We start from the raw sequence: 21,788 nt of genomic DNA, 5'->3' as shown, positions 1-21,788 counted from the left end.
ATTTATAAATGAGAAATTCTTGGGTTCACCCCCTAAGGTGAACCTTTAGATTCACCAACCAATAGTGTTTGAGTATTTGATATTTGATATCTTTTAAAAAAGGAAACAAAATTGAATTTCCAAATAAGATTATATTTTTTAAATAAAACAATAAAAATACATAAACATAGTTATAAAAAATAAATAAATAAATATTGTTAAATTTTTAGCAAAATACTAAATCCTATACCCTAAATCCTAAACTCTAAACCCTAAATTATAAACCTTAAATCTTGGATAAACCGTAAACCATTGGAAAATTTTAAACCCTAAATCATACATTAAAAACTAAATCTTAATAACACTAAACCCTAAACCCTAATCACTAAACCCTAAACCTTTGGATAAACCATGAACCCTTGGATAAATCATAAATTCTAAATAAAAAATATTTAAAATTAAACCCTAGAGTTTATGATTTATCCAAGGATTCAGAGTTTACCCAAGGGTTTAGGGTTTACCCAAGGGTTTAGGGTTTAGTGATTAGGATTTAGGGTTTAGTGTTAGTAAAATTTAGTTTTTAATGTATGATTTAGGGTTTAAGATTTTCCAACGGTTTAGAGTTTATCCAAAGTTTAAGGTTTAACGTTTAGGGTTTAGGGTTTAGGATTTAGGGTATAGGGTTTAGTATTTTGCTGAAGATTTAACAATATTAATTTATTTATTTTTTGTAACTATTTTTATGTATTTTTATTATTTTAGTTTAAAAATATAATCTAATTTGGAAATTCAATTTTATTTCCTTTTTTAAAAGATATCAAATATCAAATACTCAAACACTATTGGTTGGTGAATCTAGAGGTTCACCCTAGGGGGTGAACCCAAGAATTTCTCTTTATAAATGTATAACGTGTCGTGTCGTTTACCTTGATAGAGGTTGATGGATCTCAGCATAATAATGTCAAAAGGAAATCACTAAAAAGGAAAAAAATCTGAACGTGTAAACCATTCAGATTGCATTCTTCTTATCATCTTTCTCACTGTTTCAGCTTTCGGCCAAACTATACTTCTTCTCCTCTCATCATCGAGTTAGAATAAAAAAAAACAAGTGGGTTCTCTGAGAAATATTCGATTTTTTTTTTAAAAAAAAAAGACTGATGATGACGCTTAACTCACTCTCTCCAGCTGATTCCAAATCTCTTTCTTCTTTCTTGGATACCACCTCCCGGTTCAATCCAACCCCCAAACTCCCAGGTTTGCATTCCAAAAAAAAGCTTCAGTCTTTCATTAGTTTTCGTTAGCCTCTTAATATGAAAGTATCTTCAAACCTGTGACATATGACTCAATTCTCTGTAAATTCTTCGATTTTAAACACTAGCTGTGAGATTTAGCACTGAAAGTTTGACACTTTTGCCATCTGGGTATCTTCAAACTGTGACTTTACCCTCAAATTCTCTGTAAATTCTTCGATTTTAAACACTAGCTGTGAGATTTAGCTCTGAAAGTTTGACACTTTTGGGTTTAGTTAAGTTATGAGAGTATGAAAGTTTACATCTTTGGGAGTTGTCACAGGTGGGTTTAGTTTGAAGAAGAGGAATCAACGGAGAGGTTTTGGAAAAGGAGTCAAGTGTTCAGTGCAGCAACCTCCTCCTCCAGCATGGCCTGGGAGAGCTGTTCCTGAGCCTCCTCGTCAATCTTGGGATGGGCCTAAACCCATCTCCATCGTTGGCTCTACCGGTTCTATTGGCACTCAGGTTCTTGTTTTCTTGCTCCTTGGGAGATCATTTTTGCTCCATAACTATTATGCACTTCTTCAGTAGGCTCAGACAGTAGATTATGTTTGAGATGAGTAGGCATTGTTATATTTTTCATGCCTCTAAGATTCTTTCTAGTGAGTGAGGATACTGAGTTAGGTTGTTGTTGAATCATTCTCATCGATAACAACTTACAGAATCTTGTTTTTTATTTTATTTTGTTTATAATGCAGACATTGGATATTGTGGCTGAGAATCCTGACAAATTTAGAGTTGTGGCTTTAGCTGCTGGTTCCAATGTTACTCTCCTTGCTGATCAGGTACATTAAACCACCTTGAATCAGTTATATCTCTAACTTCATTGGTAGTAAACATAAGCAAGATAGATGCTTAGCAAATGAAGCCAGAGAAATTTGGTTCTTGCTTGCTTGCCTGTTTTTACTTCAGTGATCTCTATCTTATAACTCTATGACTCTCTTCTGAATGCAGGTAAAGAGATTTAAACCAGCATTGGTTGCAGTTAGAAACGAGTCATTACTCAATGAGCTTAAAGAGGCTTTAGCTGATTTGGACTATAAACCTGAGATTATCCCTGGGGAGCAAGGAGTGATTGAGGTTAGTGCATTATTTTTAAAAGTTCTGATTGTGGTGTGGAGTTTTTACTTATATTCATCAACAGGTTGCTCGCCACCCAGACGCTGTAACTGTTGTCACCGGAATAGTAGGTTGCGCAGGACTAAAGGTATATATATATATATATATATATATTGTATCTTCTTCAGAGCATATGAGTATGAATGTTAGAAGATGATAAAGTTTTTGTTGTTTTACTTTCTTGTAGCCTACTGTTGCTGCAATTGAAGCTGGAAAAGACATTGCTCTTGCAAACAAAGAGACATTAATAGCAGGCGGTCCTTTTGTGCTTCCTCTCGCCAACAAACATAATGTTAAGATTCTTCCAGCAGATTCAGAGCACTCAGCCATATTCCAGGTATCAATATATGATTTTGGTGATTGCCATACTAACACAGGCGATACTAATGTTCAAGAAATCGTTAGGCAGCAATTAGGTGCTCTATAAGGGATTACTGAGCGATATTGAGTGAACTTTTTCTTATTCTTTGTGTTCTCTAGTGTATTCAAGGCTTGCCTGAAGGCGCTCTGCGCAAGATAATCTTGACTGCATCTGGTGGAGCTTTTAGGTTTGTTCTTTTTCAATAGATTTTTGTTATGTATTCTCATTTGGTGATGGAAAGTTATTCAACTGGATGTTTGTTTATAGAGATTGGCCTGTTGAAAAGCTCAAGGAAGTTAAAGTAGCAGATGCGTTGAAGCATCCTAACTGGAACATGGGAAAGAAAATCACAGTGGACTCAGCAACGCTTTTCAACAAGGTTAAACATCATTTGCTTTCTCAAACTAATACTTACCTTTGATCAAGTTGTAAGATGGAGTTCTTGAAACAGGGTCTTGAGGTTATTGAAGCTCATTATTTGTTTGGGGCTGAGTATGACGATATAGAGATTGTCATACATCCTCAGAGTATCATTCACTCCATGATTGAAACACAGGTCTTGCTTCTAGAAGAAACTGCATTTTCATCTTCTGGTCTCAGAAATAAAGAATCTATTGACATATATGTAATTGTTTTGTTCCATAGGATTCATCTGTGCTTGCTCAATTAGGATGGCCTGATATGCGTTTACCTATTCTCTACACCATGTCTTGGCCTGATAGGGTTCCTTGTTCTGAAGTAACTTGGCCTAGACTTGACCTTTGCAAGTAAGCTAACCACAATTTATAAATATGTCCTCAGTTTAATCAAGTGTATAAGCTTGGTTTCAAGATTTTTAATCACCACCTAAAACAAAATCTCCAAACAATTCGTTGGTTTACGTTGTGAAAACCAGTTTTGGTTTTGGTTCAAGATTGTGTGATATTTTTTTGGCAGACTTGGTTCCTTGACATTCAAGAAACCAGACAATGTGAAATACCCATCAATGGATCTTGCTTATGCTGCTGGACGAGCTGGTGGTACGATGACTGGAGTTCTCAGTGCAGCTAACGAGAAAGCTGTTGAAATGTTCATTGATGAAAAGTAAGTGCCATCTCAAGTGTTGTTGAAAACGAATCAGATTGTTTTTATATTCACTTTCTTTTGTTTGCAGGATAAGCTATTTGGATATCTTCAAGGTAGTGGAGTTAACATGCGATAAACATAGAAACGAGTTGGTATCATCGCCGTTTCTTGAGGAGATTGTTCACTATGACTTGTGGGCGCGTGAGTACGCTGCTAATGTACAGCTTTCTTCTGGTGCAAGGCCAGTTCCTGCCTGATACATAGTTGTTGGAGGGATATTGATTAGTGGAAATGATTAAGAAATGTTGTAACAAGTTTAGTGCAAAATGTATTTACTTTAACACCATTTTGGCAAAGGATTATCTGTTCTAAGTTGTACTTAATATATAAATGATCCAAACAAGCCAACCCGAAATTAAAAACCCAAATGGGACGTTACTCTGTCGGTTTTATGTGACGTTTTCAAAATTTTATGTGAAAACATTATGTTATTTGGTGTTTTTAACAATTTGTATTTTATGGTCTAATTTTTTATTGATTTGACTAGTTTTAGTTAATGTAATTCTGTGGAAAATGTAAAATGAATAAAAATTAACTATTTTTACTAGGTGTGTAAAATTTTAACGTCAACTAATTTGAAACATAAGTAGGATTATCCTTTTCATCAATAGTTCTTTATTTTCTTTCTTATCATATTTTATTGTTTGAAGAGGATAAACTTGGATGAAGAGAACTAATCACTATCATTTCTTTTTTTGTTTTTGAAAAAAACGATCATTTCATCTTAGAGTAGGAATAAAGAGTGCATTTACCTACTCCCACCACTAAAATCATTACAAATAATTTTAACTTGCAAATCATATATGAAACATATCTTCGCATTGGATTAATAATTTGTTTGGTAAAATGCGATTTCGAACAACTTGCTTGTTATTTTGAAATGATGATGCTCTTTATGTAGATATTATTATTAATAAGTATACTAGGATAACAACTGGGCAGTGTGTATGATAAAAAAAGCTTGCGAGTTATCATTAATCGTAATTTTCAAGTCATTCTTTTCAAAACGCAATGTCATGTTATCAAGTATCAACTTATCTGAGGCTCTACTGCATTTCCTAAAAGACACATGCACGAGTTGTAGGCTATACTTGAGATTGTATTTTGATTATATATGTAGCAATAAGAGTTGTTATAGTGAGAATCTAAGAGATGCTTAATATGTTGAATTAGTTAGGATGGTAAGATGTTTAGTTGATAATCATCCAAACCGTACAAATGTTACCAATGCTACAAGAACTACCAACAGTGAAAATGTGAAACCCACTGTAGTAAGCATTAAACATGTAAACAGAAATGTATATACAGTTTCAAAAATATTGTATATAGTTCCAAAATGTTAATTTCGTTGTGGACTCCACTGAACATGTTTTAAACCTAGACAGTAGACACCAAAGATCAACTTCAATTATATAACGAATCGACGACTACTATAGAATCGACCTAGTCTTTTCTGAATACACGTTTTGTATGCGGTTGAGATAACTCGAGTTACGCAATCAACAATGTGAACACATAACTCCCTTTATAGAAACTTGAACAAGATCTCAAGGCAAACCAAACATTCCCACAATATCCACCTAAAGTATTTTCTAATCCAAATTAATAAATCCATATCTATATTTATAAAAAAAGGTACATTCGATTCCACACGTCAAAGGGCCACACTCTTCTGTGTCTAAACTAAAGAAACATGAAACATTTATCCAAGTTCTGAATATACATGATACACGAAGTAGTCTGAATATAATAGGATTTACAATAATATATATCATTAGGTGAGTATAAAAGTGTTTTAACCAAAGTATGTGGTGATTTATTTGTAGGGCAAGAGATTGATTTCATTGTGTTTTGGATTTAAATTATGTTTGGTACGAAATGTTATTTTGAAATCAGAATTTCTAAAAATCGACTTTGAACTTAGTTATTTATATATAAGCGTTGGAATAAAATGCATAAAACCATAGTCTTCATTACAAGTTTACAACCATCAAACCACCAAAACTTTATACCTAATTCAAACCGACACATCGAGGTTCATACTATAAAAAAATTTCAAAAACATGCACTTTCTCGCCTAACAATCAAGATTTTCTCAGAAACCAAAAGAAAAAGTTTGAGAGAGAAAATAAAAAGTCAAAAAGAAACCAAAGGCCACTTAAAAGTCCGCGTCTTCGATGTCTCACGATAGAGCCACGTCACCTTTTAAAAAGGCCGTAAATGACGACTAAGCCCATTAACATTTTTCAATATTCCCATCATATCCTTACTAAACGGCACAAACGGCTGCCGTTTCGTCTCTTCGCTTCCCCCTCCGACCACCTTGGACGACGGTTCTTCTTCTTCTCTGTGAATATCACACTTAGTTTCACCGTTCCCTTCGCTGCTGCTTCTCGCGTAAAGAAGATTCCGTAGCTTCCATCGTTTCGAAAATCCTACGCTATTGCTTTTGATCTTGCTCGGTGATGGAGAAGACAAGAGTTCTTGGAGATCGTCGTCACCGCCTTTTGGTGTCCACACGCAGTAACTCTCCGGGGAAATGCCGGTGAGATCCTCCTCCGCCTCCGACGATGAATCCGACGTCGTTTCTCGCTCCTCGCTCATTAATTTTCTAAGCGCCGGTCTGTGACGTCGTGGAAGAGTACTCTTAGGCGGAGACACCGGAGCATTTCCAGCTCCACCACCGTACGGATTCGACGGACGGATCTTACCGTTGTAGAAAATCTCGTCGGCGGTAGCGATGGGGTGGGAACACCTGCGGCTTGGACAATCGAAGGCGAACTCGAAGTCATTGTCGTCGTCGCGGTGGAAGTCGAATTGTTGCTCCTGATCTCTGAGTTCCTCGATGACTCGGGCGGCGATTGCGGCGAGGTCTACGGCGGATGAAAAACTGTCGAAACTAGGAGAGTTGGGGGAGTAAGAGAGTAACCGGCTCGTCTGCATTTCGGACAGATGTTGGAGAGTCTTGTCTGAAAACGTTAGAGAAAAAAAAAAGATGGTACGCTTTGAAAGTTGGGTCCTGTCGAGATTATTTATATATACGGAAAAAAATAGTTGTATTTGCTAATTATTAGCAAAGAATTTTTTTTTTTGCATGAATACATTAGAGCCAAAAATCTTGTAAAGTAATTAAATTAAAACATCTTTGATCTAACAAGGAGCGTAATGACCACTAAACCATGAATTAGGGGTAGGCGTTTGGGTACCCATTCAGGTTCGGTTCGAATCTATATGGATTTCGGATTTTTGGGTTTAAAGATTTCAGCCTCATTCGGGTATTTCTAAATTTCGGTTCGGGTTCGGTTCGGATCTTTGCGGGTTCGGTTCGGATTCGGATAACCCATTTAAATTATTTAAAAAAATTTAATACTCATTATATGCTTAAAATTTTTCAAAATCTAAACAAAATAATATATTACATTTAAATTTGTATAATATATGTCAAAATACCGAAAATTAACATATAAATTGGTTTAATTTGAATATTTGGATAAAAAATCAATAGATATTTCAAGTATTTTGGTGTTTTGAATATATTTGAGCTATTTTAGACATTTACTTTTGATTATTTATGTATATTTTCTAGTATTTTAGATAAATTAAAAGTATCTTATACATTTTGGATATTTTTAAGATATATTAAATCTAAAAATAAGCAATATACTTAGGTATATAAATCTATTTTGGTTACATTCGGATACCCGAGATATTTAGGTTCGGGTTGGGTTCGTTTTCGGTTCTTCAGATACCAAAATTTTGAACCTGTTCGGATATTTAATCAATTTCGGTTCGGGTTCGGTACTACTTTTCGGATCGGATTCGGTTCGGTTCTTCGGATCCGGGTTTTTTGCCCAGTCCTACCATGAATGCTTAAATTTAATGGCCAAATGATAAAAAATCTTCCATTTTAATTCAAGTGGTATTAGTATTTAGAAAAGTATAACCTGAATGAGAAAAAAATGTTAATAGTTATCTTCTTCGATGTCAATTTTAATCACGAGGTGATGAACTTGTCTGTTGATCACGACGTGATGAACTTGTCTGTTCAATTATGTTTCTCTATGTAACATTGATTATTCAAATGTTTATGATTTCACTGAAATGACGTATGTAAACTTAGGTTAGAGAAGTATGCTTAGGATTATAGACTTATAGCTATCATTTGAACCAAAAAAGGAATTATAGTTATCAGTTTATCATCCGTTGATTCCATGTATAGTAATGAACAAAGAATGAACTAATGGCCGACCAAAAAAAAGAGGCGACAGGTCAAGGGAATAAATCTCCTCAGTTCCTCAATTTTCTATCAATTTGGTTAAGGTTAACCATTGTAAATCTCCAAGCTCTACTTTGACAACCAATCTTCATCCACAATGGATAATAATTTCGAGAACTATAATTATATATAATCATCTTCATTCATCAATGGTGGCACCCAGGACCAATAACACATCCAAGCTTATGTCCGGTTTGTACGGCGTCTCATTTGCTTTTTCTCCTCACCGTATCCTCTATCCGGGGAAACAAATGGTACGATTGAGAGTATACATACGGGAAAAGTATTGGTATTTTTTAATTATTGGCGGAGAAAAAACAAATTTATATGATTACATTAATTAAAGCCAAAAATCTTATAAGTTTAGTTAAATCAAAAACATCATTGGTCTAACAAGGAGCGTAATAGCCACTAATGCTTAAATTTAATGGCCAAATGATAAATCTTCCATTTTAATTCAAGTGGTATTAGTATTTAGAAAAGTATAACCTGGATGAAAAATCTGTGAGAAAATTACAACCAAAGACACATTTCAACATATCAATTACATTCAAAGAAATATTGAATACTAGACATACGTTTTAGCTGTGAAAATACTTTACTATCCTTGTACTACACCATCTCTAGTTTCTTCTAAACCAAATTAAAGAAAAAAAATGAAAAAGTTAATAGAAAAGCATAACAAATTTTTCTTCTTCGTTTCTCGATTTTAGATTCCAGATTGAGTAAATGTTAAAGAAAATCAAATTAGATGAGAAATCCACCGATATTTTGTCTTTCACCAAGACTCAGGCTCCTCCATCACAGGACACGTCTCTCACCGAAAATAATTGTCGTGGTTTCATGTCTGTAGAATTACGCAGCGTACACGAGAAGCAATGACAGCGTGTGTGGCAGCCACAGAGGATGAGTCTAACCAGATCGGAAGGGCAAAGAGAGAAAGGAGTGTAGTCCATGTACTTGTAGAGGTCAGGGTTGTTATGTCAAGCATAAGCTATGAGGATAACTTAGTGTAGATGAGGAGATCTTACGACGCGGAGGAGGAGACAGTGGAAGGCTGGAAGCAGTTGAAATGGACTTTTCTTGCTGGTGGTTTGTGAGGTGGTTGATGGTGGTGTGGATTGTGTGGAGCTGGCAGAGGAGGTGGTCAGGGACAGAAGGGACAAAGGTCAGTGAGGATTTAGATTGGAAGAAATTGGTGGTGGAGGAGAAGATGGTTGTAGCTACCATGGCTATTACTAGAAGCAGATTCAAGCTTTCTAGGCCTGAACAGAGGAGATTTGGAGAGTTTAGTGAAGTCACAGAGGAGAGTGAATTCCAAAGTCCAGCTCCGGTGACTAAGGCAATTAATCCGTCAAGAAGGTTCGAATTGAGACTGTGAGAGCAGTGAGCTTTTGAAGCTTGAGCGGAGATCCGAGATTGTGGCTGAGTCGTTGAGGAGATCTGAGTTCCGAAGAGACTAATTATGGTGACTTAGGAAGGTGGTTATAGATATGAAGATGGTGGATACTAAGGTGGTTGCTCGAGATGAGGAGATGGTGGTGGATACGGTGGAGATGGAAGATGGGAGAGTAGGGGGGGGATACGGAGGTGGAGATGGTGGTTGACACCGGAGTGGAGGTTACGTGGTTATGGATACATAAGCGATGGATACGAAAGTGGATACAGAGGTGGAGACTGTGGTGACGATAGATACCGTAAATGAGGTTGTGTGGTTATGGATATGAAGTTCGTGGTTACTGACTTGGAAACATCACGCCTGTCCATACATCCTCTTCCCAAACATTATGTATGCTTTTGTAATATATGCAGTTTCTAGGTCTTTTATATTATCAAGCATTATGTATGCTTATCAAGTTAAGATATTTGACATATTCATTGTATTACATCCATATTATATGTGCTAGAAACTTTGTATCTTTTGTACCTTAACCATAACAATCACGTCCACAACAATAACAATGCGTTCTAACATACACGCCTAACCACTATTTCCTATCCACGACTTTGTAACCACCATATCCTAGCAAAACTCACCGTTTAATTTATTAACATAAAAGGAAATAACTAGTTTAATTGTTGCTTCCTTCTAAAAATAAGACATGGGCATTTGGTCTCGAATCTACCAAACCATACAAGTAAAGTGTGCTAAAACCATAATGTGTCTTTTGCTGCAAAGAAAAGACGAAATGTGTCTTTCTATGTAACCTTCTCAAAATATGTTAGTAGTTATCTTCTTCGATGTCACTAGCGAGGTGATGAACTTGTTTGTTCAATTATTTTCCTTTATGTAAGTAAGATTGATTATTCAAATGTTTATGAACAAAACTTAGGTTCACCCCTAAGATGAACCTTTAGATTCACTTCTTTTCTTATTACCAATCAAAATGCCACATAGATTAATAATAAAATACATTATTATTTTCTTAAAAAAATCTAAAATAATTGAAAAAAAATAATGACGCTCATTTTAATGACGCTAACGCCACTAACTAAATCCTAAATCTTAAATTCTAAACCTTAAACCTTAAATCTAAACCCTAAACCCTAAATTCTAAACCCAAACTCTAAACCCTAAACCCAAACCCTATATCTTAAACCCAAATCCTAAACCCTAAATCCAAACCGTAAACTCTAAACCCAAACCCTAGACCTTAAACTCAAACCCTAGATCCTAAATCCAAACCTAGATTCTAAAGCCAAATCTAAATCCTAAAGAAACAACATCAACATTAACCCAAACCTTTAGGATATAGGATTTGAGTTCAGGGTTTACGATTTGAATTTAGGGTATAGGGATTAGGTTTGGATATATGGTTTGAGTTTAGAGTCTATGATTTGGGTTTAGGATATAGAGTTTGGGTTTAGGGTTTACGGTTTGGGTTTAGGGTTTACGGTTTGGGTTTAGGATTTAGGATTTGGGTTTAGGATATAGGGTTTGGGTTTAGGGTTTACGGTTTGGGTTTAGGGTTTATGATTTGGGTTTAAGGTATAGATTTAAAGTTTAGGATTTAGTTAGTGGCGTTAGCATCACTAAAATTGACGTTATTATTTTTTTCAATTATTTCAGATTTTTGTAAATAAAGTTAATCTATTTTATTATTAATGTAGGTGGCATTTTGATTGGTAATAAGAGGAGATGTGAATTTCAGTGCATCAATGTTTATATGATGCACTGAAATGACGTATGTAAACTTAGCACTACAAGAAAACAGCAAGGATTATGAGAGAAAAAATCGTCGGAATTTCGTCGGAATATCGTTATTCCGACGACATACCGACGAAACAAGTCGTCGGAAATAATTCCTCGGAATTTCTTCTTTCCTCGGAAATCCCTCGAAATTTTCCGACGGAATTCCGAGGAAACAAACTTCCGAGGAAATTCCGAGGATCACTAGTTTGTCGGAAATGTCCTCGGAATATACCGAAGGAGAACTTCGTCGGGATATTTCCTCGGACGTTCATCGATCGATGCGTTTTTGGACATATATACATCGATCGATAGGAATATACCGACGGACATATTCCTCGGAATATTCCGAGGAACATGTCCCTCGGTATATTCCGAGGAACCGGTTCCTCGGAATATTCCGAAAAAATGTCCCTCGGTATATACCGAGGAACTGTTCCCTCGGTATATACCGAACGTTTTTTTGTAAACAGATCGATCGATGGATTTATGTCCAAAAATGCATCGATCGATCGAGTAAAAAATATAATTAATTTCCTCGGAATGTAAAAAATATTAATTTTTTTAAAAAATAAAATTTCTGAAATTTAAATTCGAAAATATGAAATTAAAATTAAAATTGAAATCATATTAATTAATATTCAAAGTTTCACAAATAAAAATAAAACATTCCGAGTTTTTGGAAAAAAAAAAACTACGGGTCTGGCACGTCCGGGAACACCTCGTTCGGGTACATCATCTGCATCATCTCCATCATTTGCTAGTTCAGCCTCCTCTGTGCCTCATAGCCCGCCTGTTGAGCCACCATCTGGGTCTCCAACAAAGATATACGATCATCTTTGTCTTTCAACTGAGCCGTAAGTACTTCTGGATCAACAAAGGACGATGGTGCAGAAGAAGGAGGAACCGACCGGGTGCGACGACCCAAACCGACCAAACGTCACTTCTTCTTTGGAACCGACTGAATAGAAAATAGCCAAATTTACAAATTTAAACCAAGAAATAAATGAATTGAACTTTTTTAAAAAAAAACTTATGGATTCAACGATTTCGTTGATTCGAAACCGGGACAAGTTGGTCGAAGCCGTCGAAGCGTCATTCTCGGTTTGAAGCTGAGACACTTCGTCTACCACCTGAGTTTGGACCAAGTCGACCACGTCTCTCACAAGACCGTCATCAATCTGGCCGGTCTTCTTGTTGGTATACACCCTCCTCATTAGGGCGAGATCATCAACCGGCTCGCCATCATTTTCTTCAGCCTTGAAAAAAACATAAATTAAAGAAACATTAGAAATTAGAAGAAATGCACAATAAATTAAAATTCTGAAACTCAAATAATTGAAGAAAAAACGGTTGAACTTACCATGCGATCTCCCAGAGTGGCAATAGATTGAGCACCCAAGTTATGCTTGTAGATGCCCTTCCCTTTACGGTCGCTCCTGCGGTTGGTGGAGTTGGTGGAAGAAGTTTCTTTCGTCTCTTCCTTGTCCCAATGCGCACACAACTCCTTTCAGACCGTGTCGTTCATCGATTTTGGGACCTTTTAATAAAAAAAAAGAAAATAGTTTAATAAATTAAAAAATAGTTTAATAAATTAAAAAATTGTTTAATAAATTAAATCGAACCTTATTGATTTCCCACTTCTTCTTCCACTCGTGGATCTGCTTCCCATAGTTGTCCATAACTTTATGGACGAAGTGGTGATAGATAAAGAGCGTCTCATCGGAATTCCAGTTGAACTCTTGCTGAAAAAAAAACACAATTAGTAGAAAATTTATATTAAAGATTAAAAATATAAGTAAAAAATTAGAATACTTACCGCAAACTGACGAAACCACAGAACCTGCTTGTCGGTAGGGAAGTGAGTGAAAGCCGGATGTCCACTGTCGAGGGCCGAGTACATCATACGGTTGATCCATGCGCTGATCCCGTTCCCGGATCGGTTGAACCTAATAAAAAGAATAAACGTTTAATAATGAATCCAAATTTAAAGAAAAAAAATGTTTAATTACCATGTTTGACCCCGTTCATGTGGATACGGAGTGAGATACGGAAGATGGTCACGACCGGGCTGTTGAACCAACTCTGCAACACGCATCACTCCCGGAGGACCCGGAGGAACAGGAGCGGATGCAGCAGCGGGAGCGAGAGGGGCAGGAGCGGATGCAGCAGCGGGAGCGAGAGGAGCAGGAGCAGGTGCAGCAGAGGGAGATGTATGGTTGGAGCTGTGGGGCGAAGGGGAATCCTGAAAATGGCTGGAATCCCGAGACTGGCTTCCCGTACCACCACGACCACGACGCTGTCGAGGCCGGGTCTGATCATCATGAGACCTGTAAATTAAAAAAAATATATTTAATAAATAGAGAAATATATAAATTAAATTTTTTTTAAAAAAAAATCCCAAATAATTTAATCACAAAATTTTTTTTATAAATATTAAAAATATTTAATAAATATATAAAAATAGTTCTAATAAACAAAAAATAGTTTTAATAAATAAAAATAGTTTAATAATTACAAAAAAATAGTTTTAATAATATATATATATTAAAAATATTTTAAATCCCAAATAATAGTTTTTAATCACAAAAATAGTTTTATAGATATTTAAAATGTTTTGTAAAATCCAAAAAATCGAATTTATATACAAAACTTTTTTTGTAAAATCCAAAAAATCAAATTTATATAGAAAAATCGATTTGTAAAATACAAAAATCGATTTTATAAATACAAAAAATAAAAAAATTATAAAAAAATTCTAAATCAATTCAACAAAACAAATTATTCAACCAAATCATAATTCTAAACCTATTATACAACCAAATCACAATCCTAACCAATCACCCTAACAAAAATCTATCAAAACTACACAAAAACCTAACAAATAGAACCTAAGAGAGTGGGATAGGGTCCTTACATGATTTGTGTAAGAGAAGGGGGAGATCGCCAGAGATATCGTCGGATTTCAGGGGGAAATCGCCGGAGAGAAGAGAGGAGTCGCGCAGAGGAAGAAGAGAGAAATGGGGAAGAAGAAGCGGCTGGTGGTTATAAAACCTAGGGTCCGACGGATAATATCCCGGTAAAATGAAAATATTCCGAGGAAATTCCGACGGATAGTAAAATATCCGTCGGAATTTCCTCGGAATATTCCGAGGAAATACCGAGGAACTAGTGTTTGGGGTTTCAAAACATCAATTTTTTTGCCGTATTTCATTTCTTATACAATTGTAATGCATACCATTGAGGATTCTTTGTATAGATGAGCATAAACCATGAAATAACAAATTTCAAAACTAATTGAAAGTATTCCCTTTACCGTTCATTAAAAGGTATAAGTGTTTCTCTTATGTTGTGGGATTTCGTTCATACAATCGGAAAAGTGTTAATTATACGGTAAGGAACAAATATTTGACTTCATAATGAACGTAAGACACTTAATAAGGGTTATATAGGCGTAATTCAAACCGCAAAACGTTGTTTTCTGTTTAAAAACCCTATTTCCTCGGAGTTTCCTCGGATTATTCCGAGGGAACTCCGAGGAAACCCTCTTCTTCCTCGGAATTGCCTCGGAATATTCCGAGGAAATTCCGAGGAACCAGTGTTTGGGGTTTCAATACGTCATTTTTTTTATAAACGGATCGATCGATCGATGAGATTAACCCATCGATCGATCGAGAATCTCAAGTGTTCCTCGGAATGTCCTCGAAAAATCTTGTAAGTTTTTTTATAAACGGATCGATCGATGGATATATGTCCAAAAATGGATCGATCGATCACTAAGATGCACCGGACCTAAAGAATGTGATCGATCGATGAGATTATCCCATCGATCGATCGAGAATCTCAAATGTTCCTCGGAATTTCCTCGGAAAATCTTGTAAGTTTTTTTATAAACGGATCGATCGATGGATATATGTCCAAAAACGCATCGATCGATCACTAAGATGGACCGGACCGTAAGAATGTGATCGATCGATGAGATTATCCCATCGATCGATCGAGAATCTCAAATGTTCCTCGGAATGTCGTCGGAAAATCTTGTAAGTTTTTTTATAAACGGATCGATCGATGGATATATGTCCAAAAACGGATCGATCGATCACTAAGATGGACCAAAGCGTAAGAATGTGATCGATCGATCCGTATTTGTTCAAGAATGCATCGATCGATGCGTGTGCGGGAAACAGAATTATAAGGCAAAACCCGATTTTTTTTTTGATCTAAACCTCAGAACTCTCATCCCCTCCGATTTCCCCTATAATTCCCCCCCCCTTTCTCTCACTATAATCATCCGATTTGAACAATTTTGGGCTCTATTCCCCTTGATTTTTCGAGCTCTACCTGGTTCCTACACTCGTTTTCACCCTAAGACAGGTATACTCCGCGAATCTCCACATTCTGAAATCGTGTTCTTGAGTAATTTTTTGGGTTTTGTGAATTTCTTATTTCTGTGTTGATTCCTTGATCAAATATGCATGAAACAGATGTTTAAACATGGAATAGAACACAATTGTCTGTGATCAACGAGTTTGGAACCTGGATTTGAGATGATTTAAGGATTGAGAATTTTTTTCAATTTGTTTTTTTTTTATCAGAACTCGATTTCGCCTTTCATTTTCATGTTGCTTTGAGTTCTTAATTGATTATAACCATGTTGAGAGAAATGATTCTATTTTGTAGAGAATGAAGCGCACGAAAACATCAGCAAAGAAGAACACACAAGAAGAGGGTTCGTCTCAGCGAAAGAAGCACATGCCAAAGAAGTGGGATAAGTCTGATACCACCCACTACAACAACATGAAGAAGGTAGCCGTTCCGGCTACACAACTAGCATGTCCTGAGACGATGACAATATTGGGAATCAAAGCATACATTGAAGGGCTGTTCCAGAACATGGGTCTAGGCCAACTATGCAACCTCAACGAACCCACTTATCCGGAGTTGGTACGCCAGTTCATAGCATCCGCATACGTCAGCCGTCCCGATGATAGCCATCAGGAAGGTTTTCTGGCATTCGTAGTGCAGAAAGTATACTATGAGGTATCTTTCACAGACCTTTGCGGACTATTTGGATTGAGTGCAGGGGAGAGGACATCAGGTCTTTATTGGATTTCAGAGCTGTTGAACTTTTGGGAAACGATTGGCACAGGGGTTTATAGATCTTCTCAGGCAAAGGAGTCACTTATCCGGAGCCCAGCACTGAGATATGCCACACGCCTCATTGGCTCATTGCTATACGGGACAACCACAGCCGCATCAGTCACGCAATGGGAGTTGTGCCTCATGTACCAAGGTGTGAGCCATTTGCTACCGGCATTTGGAAACTCTACATTCCCACCTGCTACTGCCTTCAACATGGGAGCGGTGCTGGCCGCAAACTTAGCAGGATACAAGGGGAAAGTAACCAAATCCAAGAGCAATGCATGTGGATTTGGTGCAGTGATTACTCGGATCCTTAGACATGTGAGTGTAGACTGCAAGAACCAGCAGGTAGCACTGGACAGATCGAACAACATTGCTTGGAACTACCTGGATGTCAAAATTCTTGTAAGTAAGGAGTTCATAGCTGGTCCCCACTCGAGGATCGATCGGGATGGTCCTTACGTCTACGTATTCCAGGACCGAGCGAAGAAAACACTATACTACCACCTGCCTCAGATCGGCCTGACTGCTCTACTTTCAGAGGCTGCAGTTGAGTTCCTACCCCCTGCTACCGCACTAGTAGACAAGCCATCCTTCTTCACGCCAAAATATCAGACCAAAGGCAAGGCCGTGGTTGATGAAGAAGGAGAAGATGAGGCTACACAAGCCATTCCAGATGATTCACAACCCCATCAGCTACTCCCATCAGACTCCAGCCAGTACAAGCTGCAAGAGCTTCCACCGAACGCCACTTCGCGCCAGCAACAACATTGGAGAGATCAGAGCATAAAGACAAACAACGACATGCTACACAAGATCTGGGCTGCCATTTCACGTATCAGGCCGTGTCGTTGCCAAAAGGATGATGTAGTTCATCGGGACAACTCTCCATCCAGCTCTGGTTCGGGTTCGAGTGGTACACACAGGGTAAGAAAGAGGTCCAAGAGACCCAACGATGCAGGAACATCTGGAGCAGGAGACGAGGAGTAGGAGGTATCACCGGTCAGTATTTGTATTTGATTTCCGACCGCGCTATTTTATTTTCTTTTCTATTCTAACGTTTTATGGTCTTATTTTCTGTTAATTTTGAACTTAGTTTTTTTTTTCTTAATTATGAGTTCGTATTTCTTTTACATGGTTTCTTCGTTTTATTTGGTTGTGTTTTGAGTAGTTTTTAATTCGTATTCAGCTTTGCTTTGCTAGATAAACCAAATAACTAATATCCGAGGAAAGAGGTTATATCAAGTGTTCCTCGGAATTTTCTCGGTATTTCTAAAAAAAAAAAAAATCAATGGTAGTCTGTTTCCGAGTCATCATCACCAGATGAATCTGAATCTGGATCTTGGTGAAACTCTCCAATCACTGGTTCATCCTCTACGTGAACGACGGCTTCCTCTCCAAAGTCGGTTAAATCGACAACAAGGCCAACTCCAACTAAATCTTCTGCTGCACTTAAGTTGCCGGATGTGCTTGGTTGTAGTGGGTCTTCCAGCTCAGAACTTCCCTGAACTCGGCCTCTCGGGTTGAGTCTTGTAACAGTAACCCATGGATCATCTCTGTTCCTTACCCGGGGGTACTTGATATAACAAACCTGTAACATTTAGAAAAATTATAAATTAATACACATGATGATGAATCATTCTGAATAATTAACATTTAATTACCTGATCGGCCTGAGAAGCAAGAATGAAAAGATCATAATATTGCAGCTTTCGCCTCGAATTTACTGATGTAACACCAAATGCATCTGTTCTCACACCTCGATCTGGAGTGTTGTCGTGCCAATCACAATAGAAAACAGTACAGCGCAATCCAACCATGCCCAAATACTTGATTTCCAAAATCTCATGTATGTGTCCGTAGTATACATCATCTCCTGATCTAGAACAAACGTCAGCATCATAAGTCGTACTCGAACGTTTCCTCTTCTGAGTTGTGAATGCATATCCTCGAGTACAAAATCTCGGATATGACTTCACAACAAAGTTTGGTCCAACGACCATCTCACGTATCCAATCGTCAAATGTTTAACCGCTGGCCAAACCAGCAGACACCTATTAATAGCACATATATATATGTTATATCAATAAATGTGAATTAGTATAAATATGTGATAAAATATATTTTAATTTGTTTAAAGCACTCACATAAGTAAACATCAATCCAGTAAATTCTCTCTGCTTCATTTCTTCTAGTTCGTCCTCTGTGGCGTATCTATACTCGAACCGCTTTTCTGCCATGAAAATCCTGTATATGATGACAATAATGTAATTAATAAAGATTTAAATTTCAACTTGTTAAAATAAAAATTTGTGAGCTCATTTATTTACCTCTCATAATGTAGAACATCTTCGCAGTTGGTGAGCAAATATGTTTGCAAATGACTGCGCTCCTGCTCAGTAAGTCGGCGATCCTTTGGTTTTCCGCTAAGTCGTCCAACGTCTGTGAAAATGGCTGGAACCTTAACATGATATGTTGCCCGTTCGCCTCTATCATCATGCTGAGCAGGTCTTCTGTTTTTGGTCTGAACTTCTGCTGGAAAGTAGTACTCGACAAAGTTTGAAGTTTCTTCATTGATCATCTGTGCGACTATAGAACCTTCCACCCTACTTAAATTTTTCACCATCTTCTTCAAATGGAACGTATACCGCTCATACAGATACATCCATCTATACTGCACAGGACCACCAAGTTCCAATTCTCTTGCCAGGTGAATAACAAGATGATCCATAACATCAAAAAATGAGGGAGGAAATATCTTCTCAAGGTTGCACTGAATCACGGCTATGTTAGTCTTCAAATTTTCAATACCTTCAAGAGTCACTGATCTCGTGCATAAATCGCGGAAGAAACCACTTATCCCTGCAATTGCTTCATGAACATTTCGTGGTAATAGTTCCTTGAAGGCGAACGGAAGGAGGCGCTGCATCATTACATGTCAATTTTAGCTTTTCAAGCCAGTAAACTTTCATTCCTTTTTGTCGACACAGTTACGCAAATTTGATGCGTAACCGTCTGGAAATTCCACATCATTTGAAATCCAGTCAAAGAACGCATCTTTTCCCGCTGCATCAAGTCGGTATATGGGAAAAGGAGCCCTACTATTCTCATCAACATGAAGTTCTGAACGAGCACATATATCGACTAAATTCAGTCTTGACTTCAAATTATCCTTTGTTTTACCTTGAACATTAAGGATTGTGTTCATGAGATTGTCAAAAAAGTTCTTCTCAATATGCATGACATCTAAATTATGCTTTAGCAGATGATCCTCCCAGTATGGCAGATCCCAGAAAATACTTTTTTTGTGCCAGTTATGTAGTTCTCCAACAGCATCTACCGGAAAACGCTCATGTCCACCGACGTCTGGCGTCCTTTCTGCACCAAAATCTCTTAGTTGTATCTTCAAATCTTTCCCACAAATTTCCGGAGGTGGACTGTCAAACACCCTCTTGTTCTTCGTAAACAAATTCCTACTCCTACGATATGGATGATCAGGTGGTAGGAATCTCCTGTGACAGTCAAACCAACACGTTTTCCTTCCGTGTTTTAGTTGGAAAGCATCAGTGTTATCTTGACAATATGGACATGATAGCCTTCCATGCGTTGTCCATCCAGACAACATACCATATGCTAGAAAATCACTTATTGTCCACATTAGTATTGCCCGCATTTGAAAGTTTTCTTTACACGAAACATCGTATGTTTCAGCACATTGAGCCCATAGTTGTTGCAACTCATATATTAGTGGCTGAAGAAACACATCAAGTGATCTCTTAGGATGCTCTGGTCCGGGAACGAGAATCGAGAGAAACAAAAACTCTCGTCGTAAGCACAAGTTTGGGGGTAGGTTGTATGGTGTAAGAATGACGGGCCATAGAGAATACTGTCTTCCACTTTTGCCAAACGGACTGAAACCATCGGTACATAATCCAAGGTAGACATTTCTTCTCTCATACGCAAAGTCGGGATACTTTGATTGGAAATGCTTCCACGCTTTTGCATCTGAAGGATGTCTGATCTCACCATCTGTTGAGTGCTCCGCATGCCATCTCATTGGTTGCGTTGTGCGTTCAGACAGATACAACCTCTGCAACCTTTCCGTCAAAGGTAAATACCACATCCTTTTATATGGCACTGGAACTCTTCCACTCGTATCCTTATAACGAGGCTTTCCACAAAATTTGCATGTAACCCGCTGTTCATCCGCCCTCCAATAAATCATGCAGTTGTCGCTGCATACATCTATTACCTGATACGATAAACCAAGACTAGCTACAAGTTTCTGAACCTCGTAGTATGAACCAGGAGCTACATTATCCTCGTGTAGAATACCTTTTACAAAATCAGCAATCGCATCCACACAGTCTTCAGCCAAATTATAATCTGTTTTAATGCCCATCAATCTTGTAGCAGATGATAAAGCTGAATGACCATCTCTGCAACCTTCGTACAATGGTTGCTTTCCAGCATCCAACATATCATAAAATCTTCTAGCTTCTGCATTGGGTAAATCTTCCCCTCTAAAATGATCATTTACCATCTGCTCAGTACCTACACCATAATCTACATCCGTTCTAATTGGTTCTTCTAATCTAACCGCTGGCTGAGGTTTGCTAGTACTACCAATCAGTTTCCCCATGATGATACCTAATTTTGTAACTTCGTGTAAACCCACTCAAATATAGATGAGTCCAAACATCCCACTCTTTAATAACCTTTCTATTTTTACAATTAGAGCAAGGACATCTTAACATACCTGTTTTTTCTTCCGGTTGTCGGTGAACTAACCCCATGAATTCGATTATACCTCGTTGGTATTCTTCCGTAAGCAATCTCGTGTTCGGATCCAAATGAGGTCGATCGATCCAAGAACGAAAATAATTTGAAGAAGACATATTTTTTATGAATCAAATTCGTGTGTAAATAGAGTAAGAGGGAGGATGAAGATATGAAGTGAATGAAGAGGAAGAGGAGTGCTTGTATTTATAGTTTAAATCCTGCCGACAGACCGAGGAAATTTTGTGTTTCCTCGGAATTTCCTCGGAAATTACTCGGGATATTCCGAGGATTTCATTTTCCGTCGGAATGTCCATCAGAATACCGATGTTTTCTTGTAGTGTAGGTTAGAGAAGTCTGCTTAGGATTATAGTTATCAATTTATCTTCCGTTAGTTCCATATATAGTAATGAACAAAGAGTGAATTAATGGCCGACCAAAAAAGAGGCGACAGGTCAAGGGAATAATTTCATGAACCAAATAGTTTTATGCGAAACAACAAGAAGAAAACTGATAACATGCAAAAGG

The 21,788-nt window shown here is 37.4% G+C and overlaps 2 protein-coding genes across 2 annotated transcripts; one reads left to right on the top strand and one right to left on the bottom strand.

The window, feature by feature from the left end:
• The first annotated feature begins 931 nt into the window (after nucleotides 1-931).
• On the top strand, nucleotides 932-4,196 carry LOC106401597 (1-deoxy-D-xylulose 5-phosphate reductoisomerase, chloroplastic-like). The gene is made up of 12 exons (XM_013842133.3): nucleotides 932-1,233; nucleotides 1,552-1,733; nucleotides 1,967-2,053; nucleotides 2,223-2,348; nucleotides 2,413-2,475; nucleotides 2,575-2,724; nucleotides 2,868-2,935; nucleotides 3,016-3,127; nucleotides 3,200-3,304; nucleotides 3,394-3,515; nucleotides 3,685-3,831; nucleotides 3,902-4,196. Exons 1-12 carry the CDS (start codon nucleotides 1,137-1,139, stop codon nucleotides 4,068-4,070), a joined length of 1,428 nt encoding a protein of 475 aa, XP_013697587.2. The 5' UTR covers nucleotides 932-1,136; the 3' UTR covers nucleotides 4,071-4,196.
• A 1,624-nt stretch (nucleotides 4,197-5,820) lies between these two features.
• Nucleotides 5,821-6,905, bottom strand: BNAC09G50940D. Its single transcript, XM_013842134.3, has one exon. The coding sequence runs from the start codon at nucleotides 6,814-6,816 to the stop codon at nucleotides 6,079-6,081; it is 738 nt and encodes a 245-aa protein (XP_013697588.2). The 5' UTR covers nucleotides 6,817-6,905; the 3' UTR covers nucleotides 5,821-6,078.
• Nucleotides 6,906-21,788: the final 14,883 nt, after the last annotated feature.

This window comes from Brassica napus, chromosome C9 (assembly GCF_020379485.1).
Source record: "Brassica napus cultivar Da-Ae chromosome C9, Da-Ae, whole genome shotgun sequence".
NCBI lineage: Eukaryota > Viridiplantae > Streptophyta > Magnoliopsida > Brassicales > Brassicaceae > Brassica > Brassica napus.
Note: the sequence above shows the minus strand (reverse complement) of the source record. Positions and strands in the feature narration are given on the sequence as shown.